The sequence below is a fragment of the Amia ocellicauda genome, chromosome 4 (genome assembly GCF_036373705.1).
Source record: "Amia ocellicauda isolate fAmiCal2 chromosome 4, fAmiCal2.hap1, whole genome shotgun sequence".
NCBI lineage: Eukaryota > Metazoa > Chordata > Actinopteri > Amiiformes > Amiidae > Amia > Amia ocellicauda.
Window position 1 is genome coordinate 15,740,376 of NC_089853.1, and position 23,371 is coordinate 15,763,746.

Here is a 23,371-nt window from a genome sequence, read left to right on the forward strand (position 1 = left end):
AATTGAAACGCAGCCAGAATCTTGGAATCATTTGTTTGTTTGTTCATGTATTTATTTTGTACCCAAAAGAGGACAATTTCAGACCGGCACTGTTGATGTGGGGCTAATTAAAATCCTTCTGGAGTCTCGGCATGAAGACACACTAATTGTTAATCTGCAAGTCAAATGCAGGCTTCTGTGAAGGTTTGGCCTCTGACAGTAAGGCTTTGTTGTCTTTCGTGAATAAGACGGGGATGGGCTTGAGTTTCTCCATAGGATTCTATGGCCTGCCTGCGTTTGAACAAACACTCGGCCCCAAACCACTATTGCTAGTTCTTGTTGGATTATTAAAGATTCATTTGTTTGTTTGTCCAAGATCATTTTTGTACATGCGAGCGCTGTTTGTTTTTGTATTCTCGCTGCCTTTTTCTGGCCTGCATGACTTTTTTTTTTAATTGACAAAACTGGTGAGGTTTTCGGAATTTCGCATATCTTTAATGGAAAAACAAGGTGTGTGCTATTATATCTAAATCCTTGCCTCCTTGGGTCTCTCATTAGGCCTGCCTTAAATAAACTCTCCCTGTTGAACAAGCCCTAGACATGTCCAAACCTACCATAAACTTGGATTTATTGCTGGCAGTCAATCTCGATTTGCAAAATCTGGGCCCTTTCATTGGAGCTATGCTATAGATGAACTGCACAATTGTGATACCCAGGTAGTCTCTCTTGGGGACACAATGCATTCATTACTGGAGTTAAAATTAAGCCAAAACCAAATCTTGCACTAACTCCATTAGGGATGCAGACTAGAATATGATTAGGGCAGTCTGTTATGTAACAATGTGAAAACGTATACATTTCTATTAGGCCTGGATTATTAATAGAAATTTTAAAATGATTTTCCCAAAAGTGGTTTCAAGATTTTTAAAATCATTTGAACTACTTATTTTTGCAGTTCTCTTTGGTGTAGATTTATGAATTGTATAGTTTTACACTTACTCACAGTTTCTAAACTAATTTGAACTTCATCATAAGTCATTATTACACCCATTATGGCCTGTGAAAGATCATTCCCATCAATATTAATCACAGGCAGGTCAGAAGCAAATTATTTTCCACAAGGTGAAAAAAACTAAACAAAAAAACGAGTACCTTCTTGTTACACACAGGCAGGCTTTGACGATTATTGGGAAACATTGATGCCTACATGTTGTTCTTGTAACTACTGTTAATACTTTGTTTGCAATGAGAAACCCGTTTCCAAAATAACACCCTTAGAAATGGGGCTGGACTTTCCAGATCCCAGGATATTGCTTAACATGCAGATCGTCATTCGCTTACAGCAGAAGGTCTTGATTCAATGCTTTATAGTAGTGCCTGTTGTCAAGCAGGAAACCAGTATTTGTAATTCATTGCAGTGAAGCATCACAAACCTTGCTCGAGCCCAGGCTGGTGATGCAATGAACAAGGGCTTTTCAGATGCGTGACAGGTGAAGGGCATGTATTTTTGCCTTGAATTCACCGAAAAAGAGTACATTATATACAGTAACCACATGTTTCTATTAATAGAGCCCTACTCCCAGGTATAAAGTTGACATTTTGCTTCATTCCGTGTTCTGCAGAGGAATAATATTTACCTGCCTTTGTTAGCTATTGTAAGCAAATAAGAAACTCTAGGATAAACTTTCAGAATTGAGTGAAACTAACCTTTTCAAAACCTACTGGAAAAGATGTGCTTAGACATAAATATGATCGAATTGGCAGGGCACTGACTTGAATGCTGTCTATTCATTGAATTGTAAATTGTGTCTGGAAAACATTTTTCTTTGTTATTGTTGATCAGGGAGTGAAGAGAATGGAGATTATGGATATGTCATAAAGTCACAAGCTCTGGTAGGTCTCCCTTCTAAACAGGTGTGGAGCAGTGATGCGACTCATAAGGGGTTTTGTGTGTTCAAAAAGAGTACGTCTCTCTTTTGCTGTGTTTAAATTTAGCATCTTAACATGATTGTGGTCCTCGGCAGTTGCAGGATTACTGCTTTGCATTTCAAACTCTAAAAAATAAAGAAGTTAAATGTTTAGTTCTATATATCCTACTATAGCTGGATAGTAGTTAAAAGAGGAGGGAATCAGGAGTCCCAAGATAATGTCTCGGCCTGATCAAAAGGGAATATTTTATTAGGTCAAGTTTTACAATTATTATCCATACTTATAAAATACAGAGTATGTATTGAGTTGCTAAAATTAACTACCTATTCTAGTATATTTTTGTAGGTCATGGGGTGAAAGGGCAAATGACAGTGTCTGACTGAAATCATAATTTGTGCTTAAATGTATGCTGATACACTTGAATACTAGTGTAGTGTTGCATTATTGATCATGTTCTTTGTTTGCAAATAATTATTTTAGGATTTTGCCGCTGCCAGAGCACTTTCCCTATAGGCTCCATGTGTTTTTGCTGCTCTCTTCTGGATATTCCTCTGATACTTTGAGCCTTGAAGGCCCGGCAGGAGGGAGAAGGGAGAGGTGGTTTCCAGGTACACGGTATTCCAGCGAGAGTCTCCTCCAAGTAAATCTCATCCCTGTTCTCATTTATAAAGGTTCAAACTTTGTGCCTAACTGTATATCTGTGATCCATAATCCTTTGCAGCATTTTAAATCTTGATTTTTAACCAATAGATTTAGATTCATCTAGTTTGTACCTGCCTGTATTGCACTTTTGTTTTCTCTCTCAGAGTTATTTTTATTTTTGCAAAAGTCTAAAAGTCAAGCTTATGGGACAGGCAAGAGAAATGATTGACGATCTCAAGCAAATGCAACAGTGAATGTTTTGCTGACATTTTGTAAACGTCTCAAGATTAAAACATCTTGCTTTGTTAGACATCACAGATGCTTCTTCTATAGGCAATATTTATTTGTTTTGTCCATTTATTCCAGATTTCTTAGATTATATTCTTGCTCATTTTAATCTTTTGAAGCTCATTCCTTAAATGGGGTTAAAGCCAAGGGACGAGGAGCCAGGGCATCCGTTTCAAAACCATTTGTTTTTCTCTGGGACGTTCAGTAATTAAGGTTGAGGGCATGTGTTTAGATGAATTATCATGCTGAAAAACAAACCTTTCAACCACAACCTTTGTAGGAAATTATAGTTTCTTTTCTAATGGCATCTTCTATTTTTACTGTATCTCCTGTTTGTCCACCACAAGACAAACCCAAAACGTCAGAATGCCGCCTCCATGTTTAACTCTAGGCATCACTAAACATTTCCACAGTCTCTCGCCCAGTTTTCTTTAAGCGTTTCCTCACAGATAAAAAGTTCAAACCTTTTGAGCTCTCACTTTAATTTGCTGCTTTTGTTTTTAGTCTTGATAGGCAAGTCCCCATTCTACACAATGTGGAGTTGAAATTAGGTGCAAATGGCATGCTGCTTACGAATAGCATTAGCCTTGCAATGTCTCTGTGCTCTTTAACTGCACTATACTATTTTTAAGTGTCATTTTTGTCATAGCTACCAAGTTTTCTGTATCTATATATTGATTATTTTGAAGGGGGTCCACAGATCTGATCGTTTGATCTGAACTTCACCTGCTGCATGAGGAATTCACCATACAATTCTATAATACATTTTTTTTTTTTTAATGGGAGTAACTGAGGCAAACTGCCTGAAAGGGCAGGAGAAATGAGAATGCATTGACAAGAACTTGGATGAGTGCAGAGAGAAGTAGTCGGTACAATGTCTGAATCTGATACGTTGCACAGAAGCAGCAATGGCAAGGTGAGCAGCATTGGTTGTATTGAAGGTGGCTGGTTTTTGGCCGTGCCAGCCAGGAAAGATTTTCAGTTGTAATAACTGGGGCCTGGCCCAGGCGTTGACTAGAGTAAGGATCTAACAGATGTCAAAGAGATAAGGAGAGCAAGAGATTGGGGGTATAGCTGAGGGTCTTCATCTGGTTGAGGAGCCAGAGCTTTCTATGCAGTGGCAATTGACAATTTACCCACCACTTAACTGTGTTCACTCAGCTGGCATCTTTGCCCTTGTAAAAGCTGAATCTTTAGAACAAACCACAAAATAAATCATTAGTATAGCTTAATGAGAAATATTTAGGAAACTACACTGAAGAAAATTAGTTTTAAAAGAAGGTTGTGAATACTTTAGGCTCTCACTGTATTTATAGATCTCCATGTTTTGGTCTGCCCTTCTGAATATCAGACAGTGACATGAGATTGCAGTGTCTGTTCAACAGAGCCGTCTTGTGTGCTGTAAAATATGTGTAATGATATTTACTTTTGCAAAATGTAAGCAAATGTGGAGGCAATTCTAGTGAGATGCAGAATTCATGATGAACTGCAGTAGTGTAATAGCTATTATAGCTATTATAATATTACTGGTTCAAATGGCATATTTAATGAATTTATATACAGTGCAGGCAGAACAATGTACTACTTTATCTTCAGATTGTTTGCATCTCTTTCAGATCTCAATACATGATTTGTGATTGGTGTATTAATGGATCTTTTGTTATTTTTAGGGGAGCTGACCGTTTTCCTCTTGTGTAATTGAACAGGCATGGAACCATTTATCAAGGGCAGGGGGGGGGGAATATCGTGTGTCCTGGAGAGGATTATCGCTTGAGTCCCACAAGACTAGAAAAGCTCCACATCGAGCTCCTCTTTCGACCCTGGGATGATGTCACCGGGCTCTGATAATTCAATTCTCTGAAAGTGGATGACATTTTTGCTTCTACAGGCTGAGCTGCAGCAGATGCCTCGGTTGCTCATGAGCTTCTGCTGTTTTGAGAAACCTGATTTCACCGTTTTATGATTTCCTGTAACCTGGGTTTAGATTTGTTTTCTGGTGGGTTTTTTTTCCAGTCATGTGGCTGAAGCCATCTCTCTGGGTTCCTTCAGGATGAATATAGTTATGGGACTGAATAATGACAAGGAACTACATGGGATAGGTGGGCCGGATACCCTCTTTGTGCTTCTCAGACTTATTTGTTAGTTAATTGGTCTCATTATCTGACTAATTGTATAATTTTTCTACTTCTCTTTGGACTTAAAATTTGTTTTAGTTACTGTGCTTCAAATCAAATGATTTTATTTACTTATTTATTTTAAAAGTAATTGGGGGTTTCAGTATCCATTTATGAAATTTAGCAAATCGTATTCAATAACTATGGGGGTTCTTTTAAGAAGGGAACTAGGCCTCTATCTTTGCCCTTAATAGTGGCCCACTTCCAGTTTTGGTCTAGCTATGTTTTGTTAACTACCAGAATAATCACTATAGTTTAGTTTATGTTGACGAAGCAAGATCTGTGACAGAGGAGGTCGGTATGAGGTTTGTGAAGGCAGTGAAGATGAATTTTGGAGCTGGTAGGCTTTACTGTTTTGCACGCAGTGAGCTAAATCTGAAATAACTAATGGTGGTCGTAAGTAGCTACAAACATGCTAAAAACCTGTGAAGCATGGGTTAAATACTTTGTTTTTTGGAGCTGTAGTAAGTGTGCAGGTATTTTTCTTTTTATTCTATATGATCGTTTTCGATACCCAGCACCCTCTAAGATATTTAGATGTGCATGTGATTAATCTTTTTTTCTACAATTTAACCTAAAAGAAATGTACTTTGGAGTATCATGGGCACATTGTCTGAAAGAAGAAGCTAAAATAGTCTGCTTAACCCAGTTGGTAATCCAAAAATGAGCTTTATTAACCCCCTTTCTTTCCTCCCAAAGACTCTCACATTTTCCAACCTGAGTGTTCCCAATGGCAGCCCATACTTCTATACCAATTGTGATCATATTTGGATGTGCACAACTCTGACCTTGAGAGGGATGGGGGTAGAATCATTTTTATTTATTTATTATTTCATACTGTGATGTTCTTATATGTAACGGACTGAAACCTACAGCTGGGAAGTATGGTCTTTCTATCAGCTGTCAGTATTTTTCTCCCGCTTGACTGCTTTTCAGTGTAAGTGCAGTAAATGAGTATGGAATAATTATTTCCTTTATTGGACAGTTGTTGTTCAAAGTGCTAACACTGAATTCTTAACAAACAAGGCATCTCTGTATCTTGGGAAGTTTTTATTTTATTTATATATATATATATAATATGTGAAGCCATTTTGTTGGACACATCCCAGATCTTGTTCCAGGAACCATTGTTATTATTTGTCCTAGATTTCAATTTTTTGTACATGTCTCAATGAGTGATTTTCTTATCTGTTTCAGGACAGATTTGTCGCTAGAACCAAGAGCAAGTTCTGTTTAGCTTCATATGTGCTCGGCATCGAGGTCCTCTTGCACAGAAATGCCAACAAAAAACCCTTGCTCAGCTTATACCTCACATCAGGACCTAGCACAAGCTTCAGTGGAGACCACCAATCAAACCCCCTGCAGAATTATTCAGTTTACCTGGCCTATTTTCATGGTTGGTTTTGTGGTTTTAATATGGTTGCTTTTCCAATGGCTAATCAATGTAATAGGACTGAATGATTATGAAGGGTGTGCAGTGCCTTGATTTCCGTATTGCCATTTATCAAGCATTATCAAGTTTGGATTATTATCAAATCATCATTATTGAGTCTTAAGGTGACTAATGCAGCAAAACCCAGGAGCATCACAATTCAAAATGCCTTTCATTACAGTAAATGCAAGTCTGCTCTGATGCAAGGCATACCAGCAGTCCGGACCTCGTAGGTTTGAGGCATCTTTTGAGGCCTTAAATGTTTTGTTTTTGTTGTGTTTTTTGCCACAATGTAAAAAGGGTTCAGACTCTTCAGAACAGATTATATAGTATCAGTATTCATAAGTTGCAGAATGACCCTTAACTCCCACATGCAGTGATTTTGATTCTGCTTGTCGTTTGTGCACTGAAAGTGTTACTGTTCGTGCACAAGACCGAAAATATCTCTGCTGTTGCTGGTTCTCTGAGATCAAATGCATGTAAAAACCAAAACCAAAACAAAGTCATCCCTAATGTCCCTAATGCTTAGCATCATACTCCTCGACATTCTGTGTTGCCTTTTACAGTCACCAATGTACACAACATTACTGATGTTGCCAGGGCACAATGATTTTGCAGGCTGATTCTGGCCAAATACGATGAGGATATCGATCAGGCCCTTTTCGAACATTGCACGCTGTGTAATCTCTTGTCATTAGATGTTCCTCAGCAGGTGCAGTGCAATTTTACATGATGGAACTCGTCAACATCATGTCTAAGCCATGAACGTTCTCCTACGAAAGATGTAGACAGCTTAGACGTGCTTTGTAGGGAGGATTCATGCAGCTTTTCTGATAATTTTGGGGGGTACTCACATGCATTATAAACCTCGAGCCATGATTTGACCCAACCCCAGAACCACTCCACATATGCCACGCCCACGCTTGAGGAATCCTGGTCTCAGTTGGACTGACGTACAGGTTGAGACCAGTGATGTTTAGGCTATGGGACGATTCCTGCATTCCAACTGGAACAACAGCTTTCCACACTTGGGTCAGTTAGGAGACCCATAGATGCTCTACTGAAGAAGCCTTTGCCCTTAGTAAAATGTACCTACTTGGATTTCCATGATGTCGCATCCATTTTTGACAGAGCATGTGTCTTCATGGCCCAAACTGTTATTAAACGCATGGTGTTTAGGTGTATGTTTTGCCCTGTTGTGAGTGTAGAGCAGGTTTTCTTTAAATATAGGTAAAAGATTGGTGGTACTTCAAATGCCAAGTACTGTCATTGGAAGAGCACACCCTGTTACAAAGCAGGGGCGGACTCACAATCACCTGATGGTCTCTGTCATTAGTACCTTTGTTCTCGACCATTTCCCTCAGGGGCCTCTGGACCCGTGGCAATCTTGACTGACAGCTCTGGTTATCACAGACTGGCAGACTTTCCAGAGGCGGTTTCTAATTGCTGTTGAGATTCTGGAATTAATGAGACCGGTGAAATGTGGTGACGCGGGCCAGCTGTTGCTGTATTAATAGACTTAGAAACTCGTCAAGTCAGACAGGTGGGTTTAAAGCAGGGATCCCATTATTGCTCAGTGAAGTGAATTAAGCTAATGTCAAAGTTGCCCAGTCTTAGGAAATGGATGCTTTGTAAACTGAACTTAAATAAACTTGTGTAGAGGAGCTTTGCCTTTTTCTTTTCTTAGTAGGTTTGCTTTCCTGAATGCAGTACATTATTTAATTTTCTTTCCCAGGCTGCTTCTGAGGACATGCTACAGTAGACTTTGTGGCTTGTTTACTGTATTTACTCCTAAATGGCTGTTGCTGTTATGGAGAGTGTCTGCCCTGCTTTATTCTTGCATTTGGTGATATTTTCAAGATTTGTTTTCCATTCAGACTGAGACCATCTGCACTTGTAACAATACAATGGACATTAATTTATTTCTGTATGGTTATTACTCTGTGTGTATTAAACACATTGTGCTGCATTTGTAAAATGTCTGGGTTTTGTCCTGTGTTTGTGGCCATGCCTTTGGCCATATGTCTCTGCCTGTGTCTATCTGTCTGTTCTTTCTCATCTCCTTTTTCTTTTCCCTTTTTTCTCGATCTGAAAATTCAGCCCACATACAGCAGCCACTACCTGGCAGAGGAGAACACTGTGTTCTAGAGAACAATAGCCCTGAACTCTGCAGCAAAAGTGTTTGCAAATCACAGAATCCCATTTGTCAAACCTTGCTCTTCCCGGAAAGGTGCTGGTGTCCTGTTGTGAGAATAGAGCTCTCTAAGCAATTATAGAACCACCCCCTTGGCTTTACTGTGGTTTTGTATGTGGGTTTATTTAATTCAATCAAATATTCAGTTGGCTTTAAGGTATTGTATATTCATGTTCATTGCAACTGAAATAAAAAGTGTTGATGGAGGGGCAAGATAGTTAAACATAACTGAACAAACTGCTACTGTAGAGCCCAAATCTAGCTGATTTGTCTAGGGCCTGTTTAAATTGTCTGTTTCTAAAGACTTTTGTGAAAATGCAAGTTTGATTGATTTGATTTTGAATTTTATATATCAATTTTGTAATGGGGGTGGGGGGGGGGTGTCTGGGTGACAGGGACATTGATTAATGTAGGTTTTCCTTGTAATTTCTCTAAAATACTTAATTGAACAAATAAGCTGTGTCAGAATTATATTATACCATTAAGATTGCAATTAGGGTTATCAAGAAAGGAAAAAAAAAATCTATTACATTCTGCAAAATCTGCAAATTTTTTTGTTTTTAGATTAAACTTTAAAGATGCATGGAGAGCTAAAGAAGCAGTTACCTCAGTGACTACCTTCCAGTAGTCTTTAGGCACACTGTGATGTAAAGTAGGGGGAGGCAACTAAAATTTATACGACACCTTTATTTTATTTGTTCAAGCGACTCCCACTTTTGTGACTGGGTTTAGACCTGTTCAAAATATATACAATTAGTTAGGTTTAAAGAAGGGCACAGAGCAGTAACCTGGTTGGTTCTTCCGTTTGCAGAAGGTTAGTGTTCCTTGGATTAAAGGGAATAGGCCATCACACCTCAAAAATACTTGAAGTGTCCCCATCTATGACCTTTCCTCTGTGACTCTGTGTTTATGGTTATCCTCAAGTGACAATATTGAGGAGAAACTCTGATTACTGTTATAAAATTAGGACTCTCCCAGGGTTTGTTTTTAGGTTCTGACCACTATTGTTCCCTTCCTTAAGGTTAACAACAGAGAACATGATTTTCAAGCACCTAACAGGGTAGTGTGGCCCAAGGTCAGAATTAATCGGAGCTTAGTTAAGAGAGAACTTGTGTGCAGTAAAGAGCAACTCTTGTTTAAAATCTCCATTCAAACCTACTGAAAGGCCACTACATTTGGAACATCTGCAGATCTGGCGTGTAGCATTTTGGGCCCTTGCAATCGCATCTATAAATATACAGATAGATGGTACTGAGCTCTGTACAAAAACAATAGGCTTTTATAAAACATTTTGATCATTCATTTAAAGCCTTCTTTATCATTGTATTTTCATATCTTTACTCGAGTGACTACCAACAATAAGAAATTGATGATTAAGTAATGAGAAGAAGCATGCATAATTTGCACTGAGGGCTTTATGCAAAACGCATTTTCTAACATACTAATCCAACCATATATTTATTTATTTATTTAAATGATAAATGTACTTACAACATTAAAAAGGAACCTTCAAAGTGCCTAAAAGGAGAGACTTATTGCATATCCTGTGTAAATGTTGCAATGGTAATAAATGCTTTATGAATATGGCCCCATGTGCTAGCGGAAGAACGCTAGAAACACAACGCCCATCAGTTTGTTTGTAACAGTCTTCTGTTGCCAGATTATGATACTAGAATGACACACTGGCAAGATGGCTTTTAATGACCAGGAACCTGTTGTCGACAAAACTAAAACAAACTTGCTGAATGTCAAAAAGCATGTAATAAATCAATAAACGGCAGACTGTTTAAGTGGAAATCTATTACGACAGTAAATTACATTTATGGCTAGACCAATTTAAAACTTTGACCTACCTTTGAATGACTAGGTACAAACCTCTACCCTGTCTCAGAGTTTACGATCAGAAGCCTCTTTAATCACATTTTTGTATATTTTTATTTTACATTTTACAAAACACAATAACAAAGTTACAAACACAGGAAATGGAACAAATAATAATACAAAAATAAAGTATATCCTTATCAATTATTAGTTGCCATAGCACGTTAAGAAATAAACAATACGATCATAAAAACAAAAAAAAGGGATTGAGAGTTCACTTTACATGTCTGGTTATATATAACTGCGTAACCTCTTCCATGTTCTTATAATATGTTAGGATCAACATGCCTCAACGGAAGTCCCTCCAATAAGGCTGCCATACTTAGTGTATGTTGTGAGTGTGCTGCTCAGACCGCTCCGTACAGGCTGGAAGAGTAAGAGATGAAAGATGCTCAGACCTGATGTGGTTGGTTTTTAGTGTGAAACTTGAGATCCTGCAGTAGTAGGCATGCTTTAAAACACACACATGGACATAATTGCTTACTCCAAAAATGCTATTTGAGTGTCTTTCAGAAGTCTTTCAGAAGCGTGAGGTGCCCGTTCGTGGCAATGCAATCCTTACAGTGCTTTTATATGGTTTACTCTGGGGAATAAGCGGCTCTATCCATAGGTGTGCTCTCTGTGCCTAGCTGATGATCAGTTCTGACTGTGCCAAGTCTACAGCAAGCACATGTTTTACTGCTGTGGCCTAAGTCAATAGGAGACCTATGGAATGGGATGTGAAATGGAATGAATGAACCAAAGATCTTCTAATTGTGAGTTGAATATCACTCAATGGTCATCAGAGATCTGTGCAAAAATCCTAACATTCCTCTAACTAGGTTGGTTTGAAAGGGGTTAAAAAAGCTATGGGGATAAGAATTCTGAGCGAATTCTGTACTGTGCTAAGTCATAATGTATGGCCACCCTGGCTTATGATGCAGTTAAATTAAGAAATTCTGACCTTTCCTGAGGTCATAGAGAAGATTCACTCTGTATTCAAATCCCACTTTAAGATCTGGATGACACTTGATACTTGTGCCTCGAAATCAATCCTGACTACCTTATTTGTATTGAGATGTCTCTTGTAATATTGGGCATAGGTTCATCACTTATGCATGTAACTTGTGTGTGGACCTGCTGTCTGGCCATGCTCCACCCCGGTTGTCCTTATGAGATGAGAGTATAGAGATGTAATTGCTATGTCTATTGTAGTCAACAGTCAAATTAAAGGTGGTGCTGTGAAGTGATGGAATGATTATTTTTCTTATAGAAGCTGCGTAAAGTAACATAAATGTTGTGGAAGTTCTTGACGAGCAGTGTGTTGTGCATGCTAATAAGCCTCTCTTTTGTGTGGTAGTATTGTATATGGTTACATGTATAAAGAGGATTGTTGTACGTGTTATTTATTCCCAATGTGCAGGATGCAATATTCCTAAAGGGAAAGTTGTAATCTGAGCAAAGCAAGTAAAGGAACTTATCCTTGCACCTTCATCTTGGTGTGAAAGAAGGTAATGTTTCTGCGGTGTCTCTTTGACACAGCATTAGTCTCAAGCAGCTGTAGTCCAATCCCTAGGGAACACAGGCTTTGCTAGAAGGAAGTGGTACAATGTGCCACACAGGGGGTCACAGTTACTGAGAGTCTTTGTGCCTTGGGAGCTTCTAACTTCATATATTCTAAAGACGAGCTGGGTGTAACAAATCCTATTAGAAACCAGTGTTGCTTGAACCCCATGTTCTTACTTCTCGGCACGTTCTGTGAAATGTATCGCTGGTTTATGTTTGCATGCAGGATTCACATTTCATCCACTTTCTAAGTAACCTCTAGGGAGTCTCAAGAGGTGTGTGCAGTGAGCACTGATTTTTAGGTGTTTTCTTAATTTATTAATGCAAGTGTTCTACTGAGCAGAACCTCTGTTGTTGCTCACTGGTTTATTTCCACAGACTCGTAGGTCAGCACTTCTGCAAAGCACCGCTTCAGTAGGGTTTTGCACAAAAACATGACTGCCATTGGGCAGGAAAAAGAACAACTCCGAGAGCCATTTCTCTATAGCTTACTGGACTGTGTAGAAATGTTCCAGTTTGGTGCTTTATTTAAAGTTTTCTCTTCTCTTTCCCAGCAGAAAAACTCGGATACCCGGTGGTGAAGATGACAGAGTACAAGCTGGTGGTTGTGGGTGCTGGAGGCGTTGGGAAGAGTGCCTTAACCATCCAGCTCATTCAAAATCACTTCGTAGATGAGTACGATCCAACGATAGAGGTATGTATTCCAAACCACTGACTGTGACTTTAGAGTTATTAACAGTGTTATAAAGCAGTCATTGCTTACATTACTGTACTGGTGGGCTTAATTTCTATTATTTAGTACTTTTATTATGTATTTAACCTTCTACTCCTAGTTTCACCTTAAAGGTAATGGAGAAACATCTTAAAAAATGTATACCGGTACTTCTCAAGCCCTGTAATAATCTAATATCCCTTGTTGCTTACATAGTTTTGCCCGCGGGGCCATAATTATGATGGTATATAAACAGGCGAATGCACAGTGCAGAAGATTTAAAGGTTAGACTATTAATATTAAAATGCAATATATTAGTGTAATGCTTGAATAATATTAGTAAATAAAATGCACATTCATAAATCCTAAAATTGGTGCTTGTAATGAGGGATATTAAAACTAATGATTGGAGACCTTAATTTAATTTTGGGATACTTAAACTTGGGGAAGGAGACGGGGCCCTGAAACCATTCTGCTTCCACGAACTGTTCCAAATCATTGTAATGTGGGCAAAATCGATTCTTTTAAATCTAATTTTGAAACAGTCATTGTTGGAGCTTGTCTATTCTGAGATGGACTGACCACCAGCTTTTTACGTTTATTGTAAAGCCCCCTAGGATGTCTGGCATGAGGATGTCCCAATGTTCTCTATTGTTTGGAAAATAAAGGTCTCTAACAGGGATACTCACTCTTGGCCCTGGAGAGCTACTTCTGCTTTTTGTTCCACTTGGAGCCTTACTTAGTTGTATCAGTCTTTCACTTAATTGAGGATCTTGTTGAGGATCTTAAGATGCATATAAAACATGTAGGACTGTGGCTCCCCAGGAGCAGGCCTTGGACAGGGGTAGGCTGCTCTGGTTGTCCACAGCATCCTCTCCATTGAACCTTACTGTTTCCAAGTTCTCAGAAGTTGAATGGATGCCTGTTCAATTTGCAGGGTTGTGGCCCTCAGACTAGATTTGACCAGATTGCTAGGATAACAAGTATTATTATTACATTTCTTAGCAGACTTAGGTGACTTACAATTGTTACAATACATAATGTTTACATTTTACCCATTTCTACAGCTGGGCATTTTTACTGGAGCAATCTAGGTAAAGTACCTTGCTCAAGGGTACAACAGCAGTGTCCCCCACGTTTGAGATTGAACCCATGATCCTCCACACCACAGTCCAGTGCCCTAACCACTACTGCACACTACTGTAGTTATAAGATATTTCACAACAGTTTAAAAGAAGGAATTAATCAAAGTTCAATGTAGCAATATTTTATGGGTTCCTGCTAAAAATATATATTCTGTTCTGGTCCACACTTCTTTTTCCTCTCTTCCTCTTCTTGGAGGACAACTTTAAATACACTACAGTCCTCATCTCCTTTGATTGATTAAGACAGTTTTATAAATTTTATAAATTGAGTGAAACTGTTTTTAAAATCCATGGCCTTAGAAAGGTCTCCAACTCTGGTCCTGGAGAGCTATGTGGCCTTCTGGTTTTCTGTCCTGTCCAGCTCCAGTTATTGGTTATTTAGTCCAGATTTTTAATGAGATTAATGGACCACTGTAAAGCCTGCAGTATTCAGGCTCTCCAGGTTGCCACAGTCCCTGAGCGAAAGCAAAGCTTTCAGGGTATTCTTGGCTTGTTTTCAGCTGGGTGCTTATGCGGCCACAGATAACTGGCTGCACAGGGTCTGATAAGAGGGTGTTGGCTGTAGCTGTTTTCTGGGTGGGAGAGGGAGATGTATGCATGACCTCCAGTGCAGATCATGTAGTCAATTAATCAAAGGAAGAGTTTCAAGGAATAATTGTGCTGAATGGTTTACGGTAAAAGAAAATAGTAACTCGGCAACAGAGTTTATTATAGTTAAAATACTGGGGGAGTGTGCATGTGTTGCAGATTGATAGTAATTATGATAATCTGCAGTTATAAAATCTCCCTTCTGTACTGGCTGCACCTTCAGCTGTGTAGTCAAGATTGATATCTTAAAATACCGGGATGTACAGGTGCCTGCCTTTAAGCCTCCCTCCTTGACTTTCAAAAAGTAAATATTGATGTTATTGACATGGTTAGTGGGGCATGCAATACTTAAGAAGAATGCGTAAGCATGTAAATGCATTAACTGGAATTATTAAAGTGATCGGTTTTGCTTAAAAAATGTTTTTTAATAGCATTTGTGAGTAAATAAGCAATAAAAGATTGTGAACCACCTATTTTCCTAACTACAATTATAAATATACTGTTTTACATATATTATTGAATGATACAAAGATGCAAGTTGTGTGCTAGATCAGATTTTTTTTTTTCTCCTCATTAAGCAATAAACTTGTTTATATTCAGTGACCTAGATCTTAAATCATAAGGTTTTTTTGTGTGCATTCAATTAATACAGTTCATTGAGTCTTGCTAATAGACTTTCATTGTGTCAGCATCAAATGAAAATCTGCTAGTGTTACATCTGCTGGAAAAAATGGAGCAAAAAGCCTGCTTCAGGATGCACTATTCATTAGCAAAGGTAATTTGTGTGTTAATTTGGGCATATTTTTGTCACCATACCAAGCTGTGACTTATGATAGAATGGTTAAACATTATTGCAACTAGTCGCCCACAACATCATGCTGCCTGTTTTCCTGATGAGTGCAAGAACCAATGGTTCTTGGGGCGTTCCAGACAGAACTGTCTGTGTGCAGAATCAATATCTGTGACCTAAAAAACACAACTCTAAAACGCCAGGGAAGCAGATTATGAAATTATGAATCTGCAATCTGTTAGTCTAAAGCATGAGTATGAGCAAGTATGAGTGAGCAATGTGAATTTTGCAGTTCTCCCCCTAATGATTTTGATCAGAAGCCACAAACCTGGCCGTCGGGTTTAAGCACTGTCAAGCAGGAGAAATAGCCATGGCATACAGCTGTCAACCAGCTAGAGGTCCTTTGCTTTCCTGTAAGCGATCCCCTCCAGTTCCTCTTGATGATGCCAGCATGTTTCTCATCCCGTGCTCCATCGAGAGGGGACCTGCTCTCCAACAGGAAAGCATCAGGGCACGTCAGCTAGCTCAACACCACAGGAGAATCGCTGACTCGAAGCGTTTCCTTTCATTTTCCAATATGACGGGCGCTCTGAATCGGTTCTTTTTGTTGCTGTACATTCCACAGCCTCTGCATCCTGCAAATATGGTCACCAAGAGCTCCCATTACATCCAACTCTCAGAATGTGTTGCAATCTTTTTTTTATGTGATGGCAACCTGTTTTTTGTGTGCACGTGATTCTCTTTTGTTTGTTCAGATTTAAAAATCGTAAACGCTAATAATAACAAGGTATGAACATTCCAATCAATCTCTCCTTGTTGGGAATCTATAAAATAAAATAGCACATTATACTGATTTTATTTGAAAGGCCTATGCTTGGTGCTCAAGGTGAATAGTCAACGATACAGGGGGAGAGTGAGCTGCCTGGTCTGGTGCCTCAGTGAAAATTAAAAAAGCAACAAGTCCTCACTGCAGCACAATACTAAAAATGACCTCTAAACCCAGAGTGTAGTATTTGAATATAAATAACATTTGGTTTTATCAGCCTAGATAAGGGCCTGCCTTTTAGAATCCAGCAAGTTTTATACAACATAACATTGAATGTTTTCCTGATGTTGAGAGTGCTGTTAGACAAAAAACTGGAAGCAAGTAAAATGTGGTTCTTGGGTCATTCCAGATCAAACTGTCTGTATGCAGATATCAATCAATATCTATAACCTAATAAAAAATCTAAATATGAATGGGCTACAGACAAGAGTATGGGTGCTTTTTCATTACTAGGAAATACTATTGAAAATATTGAGAGAAATGCACACATCTCAATGTAATCATACATTCAATAGGTGGCTAAGAGCGCAACTGGAATAAATTGGAAGAGACTGAATTGAGCATCAGAATATTTTTGCATATTTTCAGTTTATTTTCCAATACATTTCCTAGAAATGAAAATTCAACCTTGATCCGTTACATAGGCTGAGATTATTAATATTTTTTTAAAATCCCATTTATTCTCATTCACTTGCTTCAAGGACTACTTCGTAAAAGCAACTGGTCAGTTAGCTCCTACATCCTGGTTCAGAAACACCCACAACCGCCTACTGTGCTGAAAACATGCCCTTGCATTTGTGCCCTCTGCTGTTAGGATTCCATGCTAAGCTTCAATGAGGTGTTGAGCAACCAAATGTTGAGTTGTAATTTGGCTTTCAGTATTTTAAATCTCTGAACCTGTTCTGCTAAAGTCATTTGAGTTCCTTTTACCTTTCAGCATAATTCATACCTCTCAAGCCAGAAATTGTGCTTTTGGGTTGCTGTTGATTTTTTTTTTTTTTTTCTTCTAAATCCAGCAAATGTGTATCATGTAGTCTGAGGAAACCCTGTACATGATATTCTAAATGTGAAGATACAGACGCTTTGTACAGCGTTGACATCCCTTGAAGTGAACACAACTCTTTACAGTATAGGTCATAACCTTTAGACATTTGGAACTGCAGTTGTACAACTTTCTGTTTGGGGAAATATTCTCCCCTCCCACACATTTGTAACATTTTCAGTTGTGGTCATGATTAATACTCGCTGTCTCTCGTAAAAAAGTCTGCCACCTTATTGCTCATTGTGGAAGTATAAGGTGATAAACCGATACCTGTAAAAAGTTAATCTTGGTAAGAAGTCAGGCTGAACAATGTATGGACTCTTCGCTTTAGATCATCAGTGCATTATTATCTTGATCTAGTTTAAGAGTCATGACGGTATACTAAGAAATCTTAATAATATACAAAAGAAATTAGTTTTAATATTATTTATTATTATTATTATTATTATTATTAATAATAATAATAATAATAATAATATTTCTTGGCAGATGCCCTTATCCAGGGCGACTTACAACATAAGTGCAAACAAAGTGCAAAAATACAGAGAAGTACAAGGCATATATATTCACAGATTTAAATTTGGTACAGATGTCACTTTTTCCATTCACTTTAATATGTAACTGGTAAACTTTAATCAGTAGTTTTATTTTAAAACCAGTGAGAGAAGTCCTACTTGTTAGAGTAAGAGGGACACTCTTTGGTCAGTGCGTCACGGTTTGAGAACATTTGATCAGTGATTAAGTGAAGAGTGGAGATAAACTCCCAACATTGGCTAGAGCGGACTGGGGTGATTTGAGTCAGTTTGTTTTCTTTGGCAGGACTCGTACAGAAAGCAGGTCGTGATCGATGGAGAGACATGTTTGCTGGACATCCTGGACACAGCAGGTCAAGAGGAGTACAGCGCTATGAGAGACCAGTACATGCGGACAGGAGAGGGCTTCCTCTGTGTGTTTGCCATCAACAACACCAAATCCTTTGAAGATATCCATCAGTACAGGTTTGTGCCCAATGGCCAGGGAGCCGGCCTTGCGGCCAACGGTTGGCACTGTGCAAAGCCTCCATGCAAAATATACAATTAGCAGCCACACATTAGCCATTGAAATAGAGCGGTGCAGAACACAGTGGAAACCCAGAGAATTTCAACCATGTACCCAGGGCTGAGAGAGCAAGACTAAGATGCACATCATTCTCCACTGTGAGATGTTGAGTGACCTGGAAGTGCGGTCTATCTGGGGAGGGGTGCTGGTGAATTGTGGTCTGGGGAAAGGATTGTTGCTGAGGTGCGGTCCAAGTCCTAAGTTGCGGATCACGGCATGGATCGGGGGGTGGGGGGGAGCTGGAGCAATCGTGACAAATAGGCACATCCCTGCTGCATGGGCCCCACCTACAAGAAGCACAGGGTCCCCTGAATAGTCATCACCTTTCACCCCTTTACTACTCTGCTGATTTATACAGGGACAAAAAGAGAAACTATAGGTCATTCAAGGATAGCGGATGGAATCCACAGTAATGTCATCAGAGTTTGCAGCACCTTGTCACAGAGCTAGAGATCCTAGATGTGCCTAGAGGGACGGGGCAAAGTGACATTGAATTATAGCTGGTTAATAAATGCAGTTCTGCGTAACAAGCAGAAATGCAACCTTTTTCTGTTCTGCTCCCATAGTCTGTCAAGAAAGTGTAAACCATGCCAAAAATGTATTGAAAATATTACATTAAGTGCTTTGAATATATCACAAATTTCTTGCCTATTAATTACTGTACTTATGATGGGCTTACTTTCTTACTGCTTGTGGACTTTCCAGCTTTGTTTTTAATCAAGGCAAGTTGAGTTTTAGATGGTCAGTTCTTGCTCTCTATTGCCCACCAGAGTCTAAAATAGCAGCAATAGTCAGTGAAAGTGAGTTACAGCTGCTGAAAAAGGAAAAGATTATTCCCTCTGGCCCTGAAGTAGGAGTGATATAATGCTCCAGCAGGGCTAAAGAAAGCTTATCCTCTAATTGATGGGATTATAGTACAGCGCCAATGAAATCGATCCTCATTCAATTAGCTGAGAAGGTGCCTGGGCGAGAGGGAGAGAGTCAGAGCAGGGTCTCAAGGATGCAGTAAGGAGAAGTGAAGAAAGGAAGGAGGCATCTTCGATGGCGATAGTCTGACATGAACCTTTCAGCTTTCATCGAGCGCTTTCACAGTGTTGCAGATACTGCCTGGCATATGCGATCTTTCGTAACTTGTTTAAAAGAAGCAGCATGATCTCCAGGGAAATCGCATTGGGTTGCACAATAATTTCCTGAGTGTTCCTGTTTCCTGAGGTACGTCAGAAACCGTGGCAGAAGTGCCATCAGTCACCAGATGAGAAATGCTTTGCAGCAGAGGCATCCCAGTGCAGTATCAGTTAGCAAAGCAGCAATCTGTAGTGCAGTTCTAATGTCTCCAAGAAAAAGAATCTACAGTCTGCATTTACCATTGCAAGCCCCACGAAATATTCTCTCGAAACTACATGTGAACATCAGTGGTCTGCTAAATCTCAGTACTGAAGCTTTTCAAACACAGACTGATTTGTATGTGTAAAGGCAGGCTAATGTTTGTAATGACTTGCAAACTCCCCCCTCAATCCAGAGTTTGGATTCCATCATCAGGTTTTTTAAAGGGTGGTTGGACCTTTAGCTCAACTAAGTGACTCCTCACCTTCAAAGACATATGATCAGAATTTTACATTCCACACAGCAGGTTTCTGTGTGCTTGTATTGAGGAAATTCCCCCTATAACATGCCAAGATCCTATATTTTTTAAGCCCTAGACCAGGGGTGGCCAACCCTGTTCCTGGAGAGCTGCAGTCCTGCAGGTTTTCCTGGTCTCTCTAAATTACTAATCAATGGATACCTTCAACCAGGGACATTTTGCCTAATTAGACCCACAATTGGTTCAATTAAGCAGTTAACGATCTGGATAGAACAAAAACCTGTTGTCCCTGTGGCTCTCCAGGACCAGGGTTAGCCACCCCTGCCCTAGACAGACATAATAGTAGGGTAAGGATTTCAACTGGTCTTTGAGATGAAAGCACTAGTTTTTGGCACTGTCTAAGGGTAAATTTAAGCACATTCCCTTTTTTTTTCTTTTTTTTTTTTAAATAATATATATAAATGAGTGATCCTTGACCAATCTGTGGCATTCCCCCGCCCCAACACGCACGCACACACACACACACACACACACTACTGTACCCCCTGTTAAAGGTTATTTGCTGGGCTGTGTGTCTGTAGAGGTGTGATAAATCAAGGTCTCCTTTGATCTACGCTATATCAAGGTCACCCTCCCTCTTTCTTGTCTCTTCACAGAGAACAGATAAAACGAGTGAAAGATTCAGATGATGTTCCCATGGTGCTGGTGGGCAACAAATGTGACCTCCCTGCCAGGACTGTGGATACACGGCAGGCACAAGATCTGGCCAGGAGTTACGGCATCCCCTACATTGAGACCTCCGCCAAGACTAGACAGGTATGATGGTGGGACTGGCAAGGATCAGTGCCAAATAACCTTTTTAGAAAATCAAGTCCCAAGTTCTTTCATGACATCTGTAGCAATACATGAGTTATGTTTTTCTTTTTCTCTCATCACTCTCTCCCTCCCAGACTCTCTACCACCCACGTTTGTAAGAATTTATTCCTCCCCGCCTTTTTCCATTTTTCTTTTCATTAGTTCTTTCTGCGTGTATTCCAATGACCCCTGTTTGCAGGAGAGTTTCTGCATCTGTTGATCGTCTTACAAAACATTTACTTTGAGTGCTGCAGTGACGCAAATAATGCTAAATAACTGCCACAGAAATGTCAGAACGCATTCCCCGTCCCTAGCATGCTACTTTTGGGGGGCAACTTTTTTGGTCACGCTACATGATTTTTCCTGTTATCTTTAGTTGGTCAGTGGGGAAAATGGGCATGGCTTTTAGAAAATAAGTAAACTTCTGTTAGTTAATATTACTGTACACCAAGCAAGTCTGAAACCTTACTTGCATCAGCTATGATATATGCCTTATTTAGACCAGACTCTTGTAAAACTGGAATTCTTTCACCCTGGGCATGGAAAACAGCATTTCAGCAAGTTTAATAGGTCATCAATAACCATTTTTTTGGGGGTATGTTGTAATCAAAAACTTGTTGGGGGGGGGGGGGAGATACAAACTACCACAGTTCCATTCATTGATTAAGTGACTTGTTTAATTAATCAATTTAATTTAGAATCTAGTAATTTAGGGTCTAATATTGAATTGCAGCCGTCTGACCACTGCTGTACGCATTCTACCGTCTGGATTTGGGTTCACTTCAGACAAACACACAGTATAAAACCAGAAAGGCTTTGTTGAAATGCATACAAATACTAAGCGTGCTGCCAAGAATTTACTAATCTTTGTATTCATTTTTTTTATTATTTTAACTGGAGAACCTGACATTTCCAGCTATTTTATTGAATCCGAATGACTTTGTGGTTTGTCAGTTTCCATGACAATGTGAAATGGAATGGTGTGGTCTTTTGATTTTTTTTCAAAAATCGGTTCAGACAGAGAAATATGCACAGGTTTTGTTGGTGATTATTATCATTCAGCTAGTGTGAAAGCGAAATTTACCCTTCAGTTCTTCCTTGAACCTGCATACAACACACTTAACAAAGATACTGTTCAATCCACTGAAATATGTCAATTCCAATTACTGAAGGCTATAAACCAGTGGTTCTCAATCCTGGTCCTGGGGACTACCCTACTGTTTTTTGCTCAATTACTTCATTACTAGTAGGGTACTTAATTGAACATTAACTAATATGTTGCATAATCTGATCTTAAGTTCCGACATTAAATCTGTTTAAAATAATTTATCTCCAACTTTTTATAAGCTACATAATTTAAAAAGTCAAATGAAGGAAATTGAGGGTTCAATTAAGTAATTGAGAGCTTGGTTGGTACAAAAACCACCAGGGCAGGGGTCCTTAGGACCGGGTGTGTTTTTGGAGCCCATGTGCATGCTATTTTTAAGTGTTGTAATGTAATCTAGCCCCAAATCAAAAGACTTTCAGAACTTTTTTAGTTCAGAACTGAAACTGAAATACTGCTTCCCTAATGGGAAGATACAACTATGAAACAAAACCCCAATTCAGTTGTAAGAGCACATCTGTGTTCTGTTGTGGACACCTACTTTTGCATGTTTTGAGTCCACATAAGAAATTAAGGCTATTAACCTGAGGCGGAATTTTGTTTTGTGGTTGTTTTTAACTCCTTTCCATGTGTCTGATTCACAGGGTGTGGAAGATGCTTTTTACACTTTAGTGCGTGAGATAAGGCAGCACAAACTGAGGAAACTGAATCCTCCTGATGAAAGTGGACAGGACTGTATGAACTGCAAATGCGTTGTGTCATGACCACGGTAAGATTCCAGCTCTTGCTTCCTCGGACAGCATTGGTGCAGTGTCCTGTCATACGCTTGCTTGGTGATGCCCAAAACAGTTCAACCCTTTGGATGGGCTTTTCTGTGTGGAGATATAGACTAATGAGATGAATGGCTCCAAGAGTATGGACTGATTGAATCTGTTGGAAGAAATGAAGGAACACGATTTCCCCTGGTGAGAGAGACTGATAAACCTGGAAACCTGGCCTTGTGAAAAAATCCTCTCTCACCAGGGTCTATGTGCATAAAACTATATTAGACTAGTCTTAATGTGACAGACTAGTCTATTACAAGTTAGACGGTTGCATACAAATATGACTAAGACCTAGCCTAAAAAGTTCCATGCTGTCGTATTTTGAAAATAATTCAGTCCGTGATCAAAATATGCAAAGTACCAAATAACTTTCCTCTTTTAAATCTGGAAGTAATTCAGTTGGGTCAGGACTATGTTTTCATGCTGTGTTCACAAGCTGGAGTTGACAAAACCACTGCGCCAATTGTCAACATTTTGTCAATGATTAGCTGTGTGACTTGGCAGAGGGCCAGATCTAAGTGGCACACAGTATTTAGGTCAGGATCAAAGATTAAGAGTTCTGATAGGAAAAGCTTAGTGCGCTGTTGTGAAGACAGACTGTCAGTGCTCCAGTCATTTTGTGGGTGCCTGTCCTTATTTAGTTAAGTTAAAAATGTAGCTTTCTTAACTTCCAGCTAAGAGGTATTGATTAGAACATGTTTAATTCTAGTTCCCTTTTGTTGTTTTGTTCATTCTCATTA

General features: G+C 39.2%; 1 protein-coding gene across 4 annotated transcripts in view; it reads left to right on the forward strand.

Moving 5' to 3' along the window:
- The window catches only part of LOC136747844 (GTPase HRas), a 36,467-nt gene extending 13,895 nt beyond the window's left edge, over nt 1-22,572 (forward strand). For 2 of the 4 annotated variants that reach the window (XM_066701098.1, XM_066701095.1), the window contains exons 2-5: nt 12,622-12,758; nt 17,987-18,165; nt 20,504-20,663; nt 22,452-22,572. In XM_066701098.1, coding sequence (XP_066557195.1) covers nt 12,648-12,758; nt 17,987-18,165; nt 20,504-20,663; nt 22,452-22,571 — 570 coding nt within the window. In that variant the 5' untranslated portion in view covers nt 12,622-12,647 and the 3' untranslated portion in view covers nt 22,572. Of the gene's footprint in view, nt 1-12,618; nt 12,759-17,986; nt 18,166-20,503; nt 20,664-22,451 lie in introns of all 4 variants that reach the window. The other 2 variants (XM_066701094.1, XM_066701096.1) reach the window with 1 other exon arrangement.
- Nucleotides 22,573-23,371: the final 799 nt, after the last annotated feature.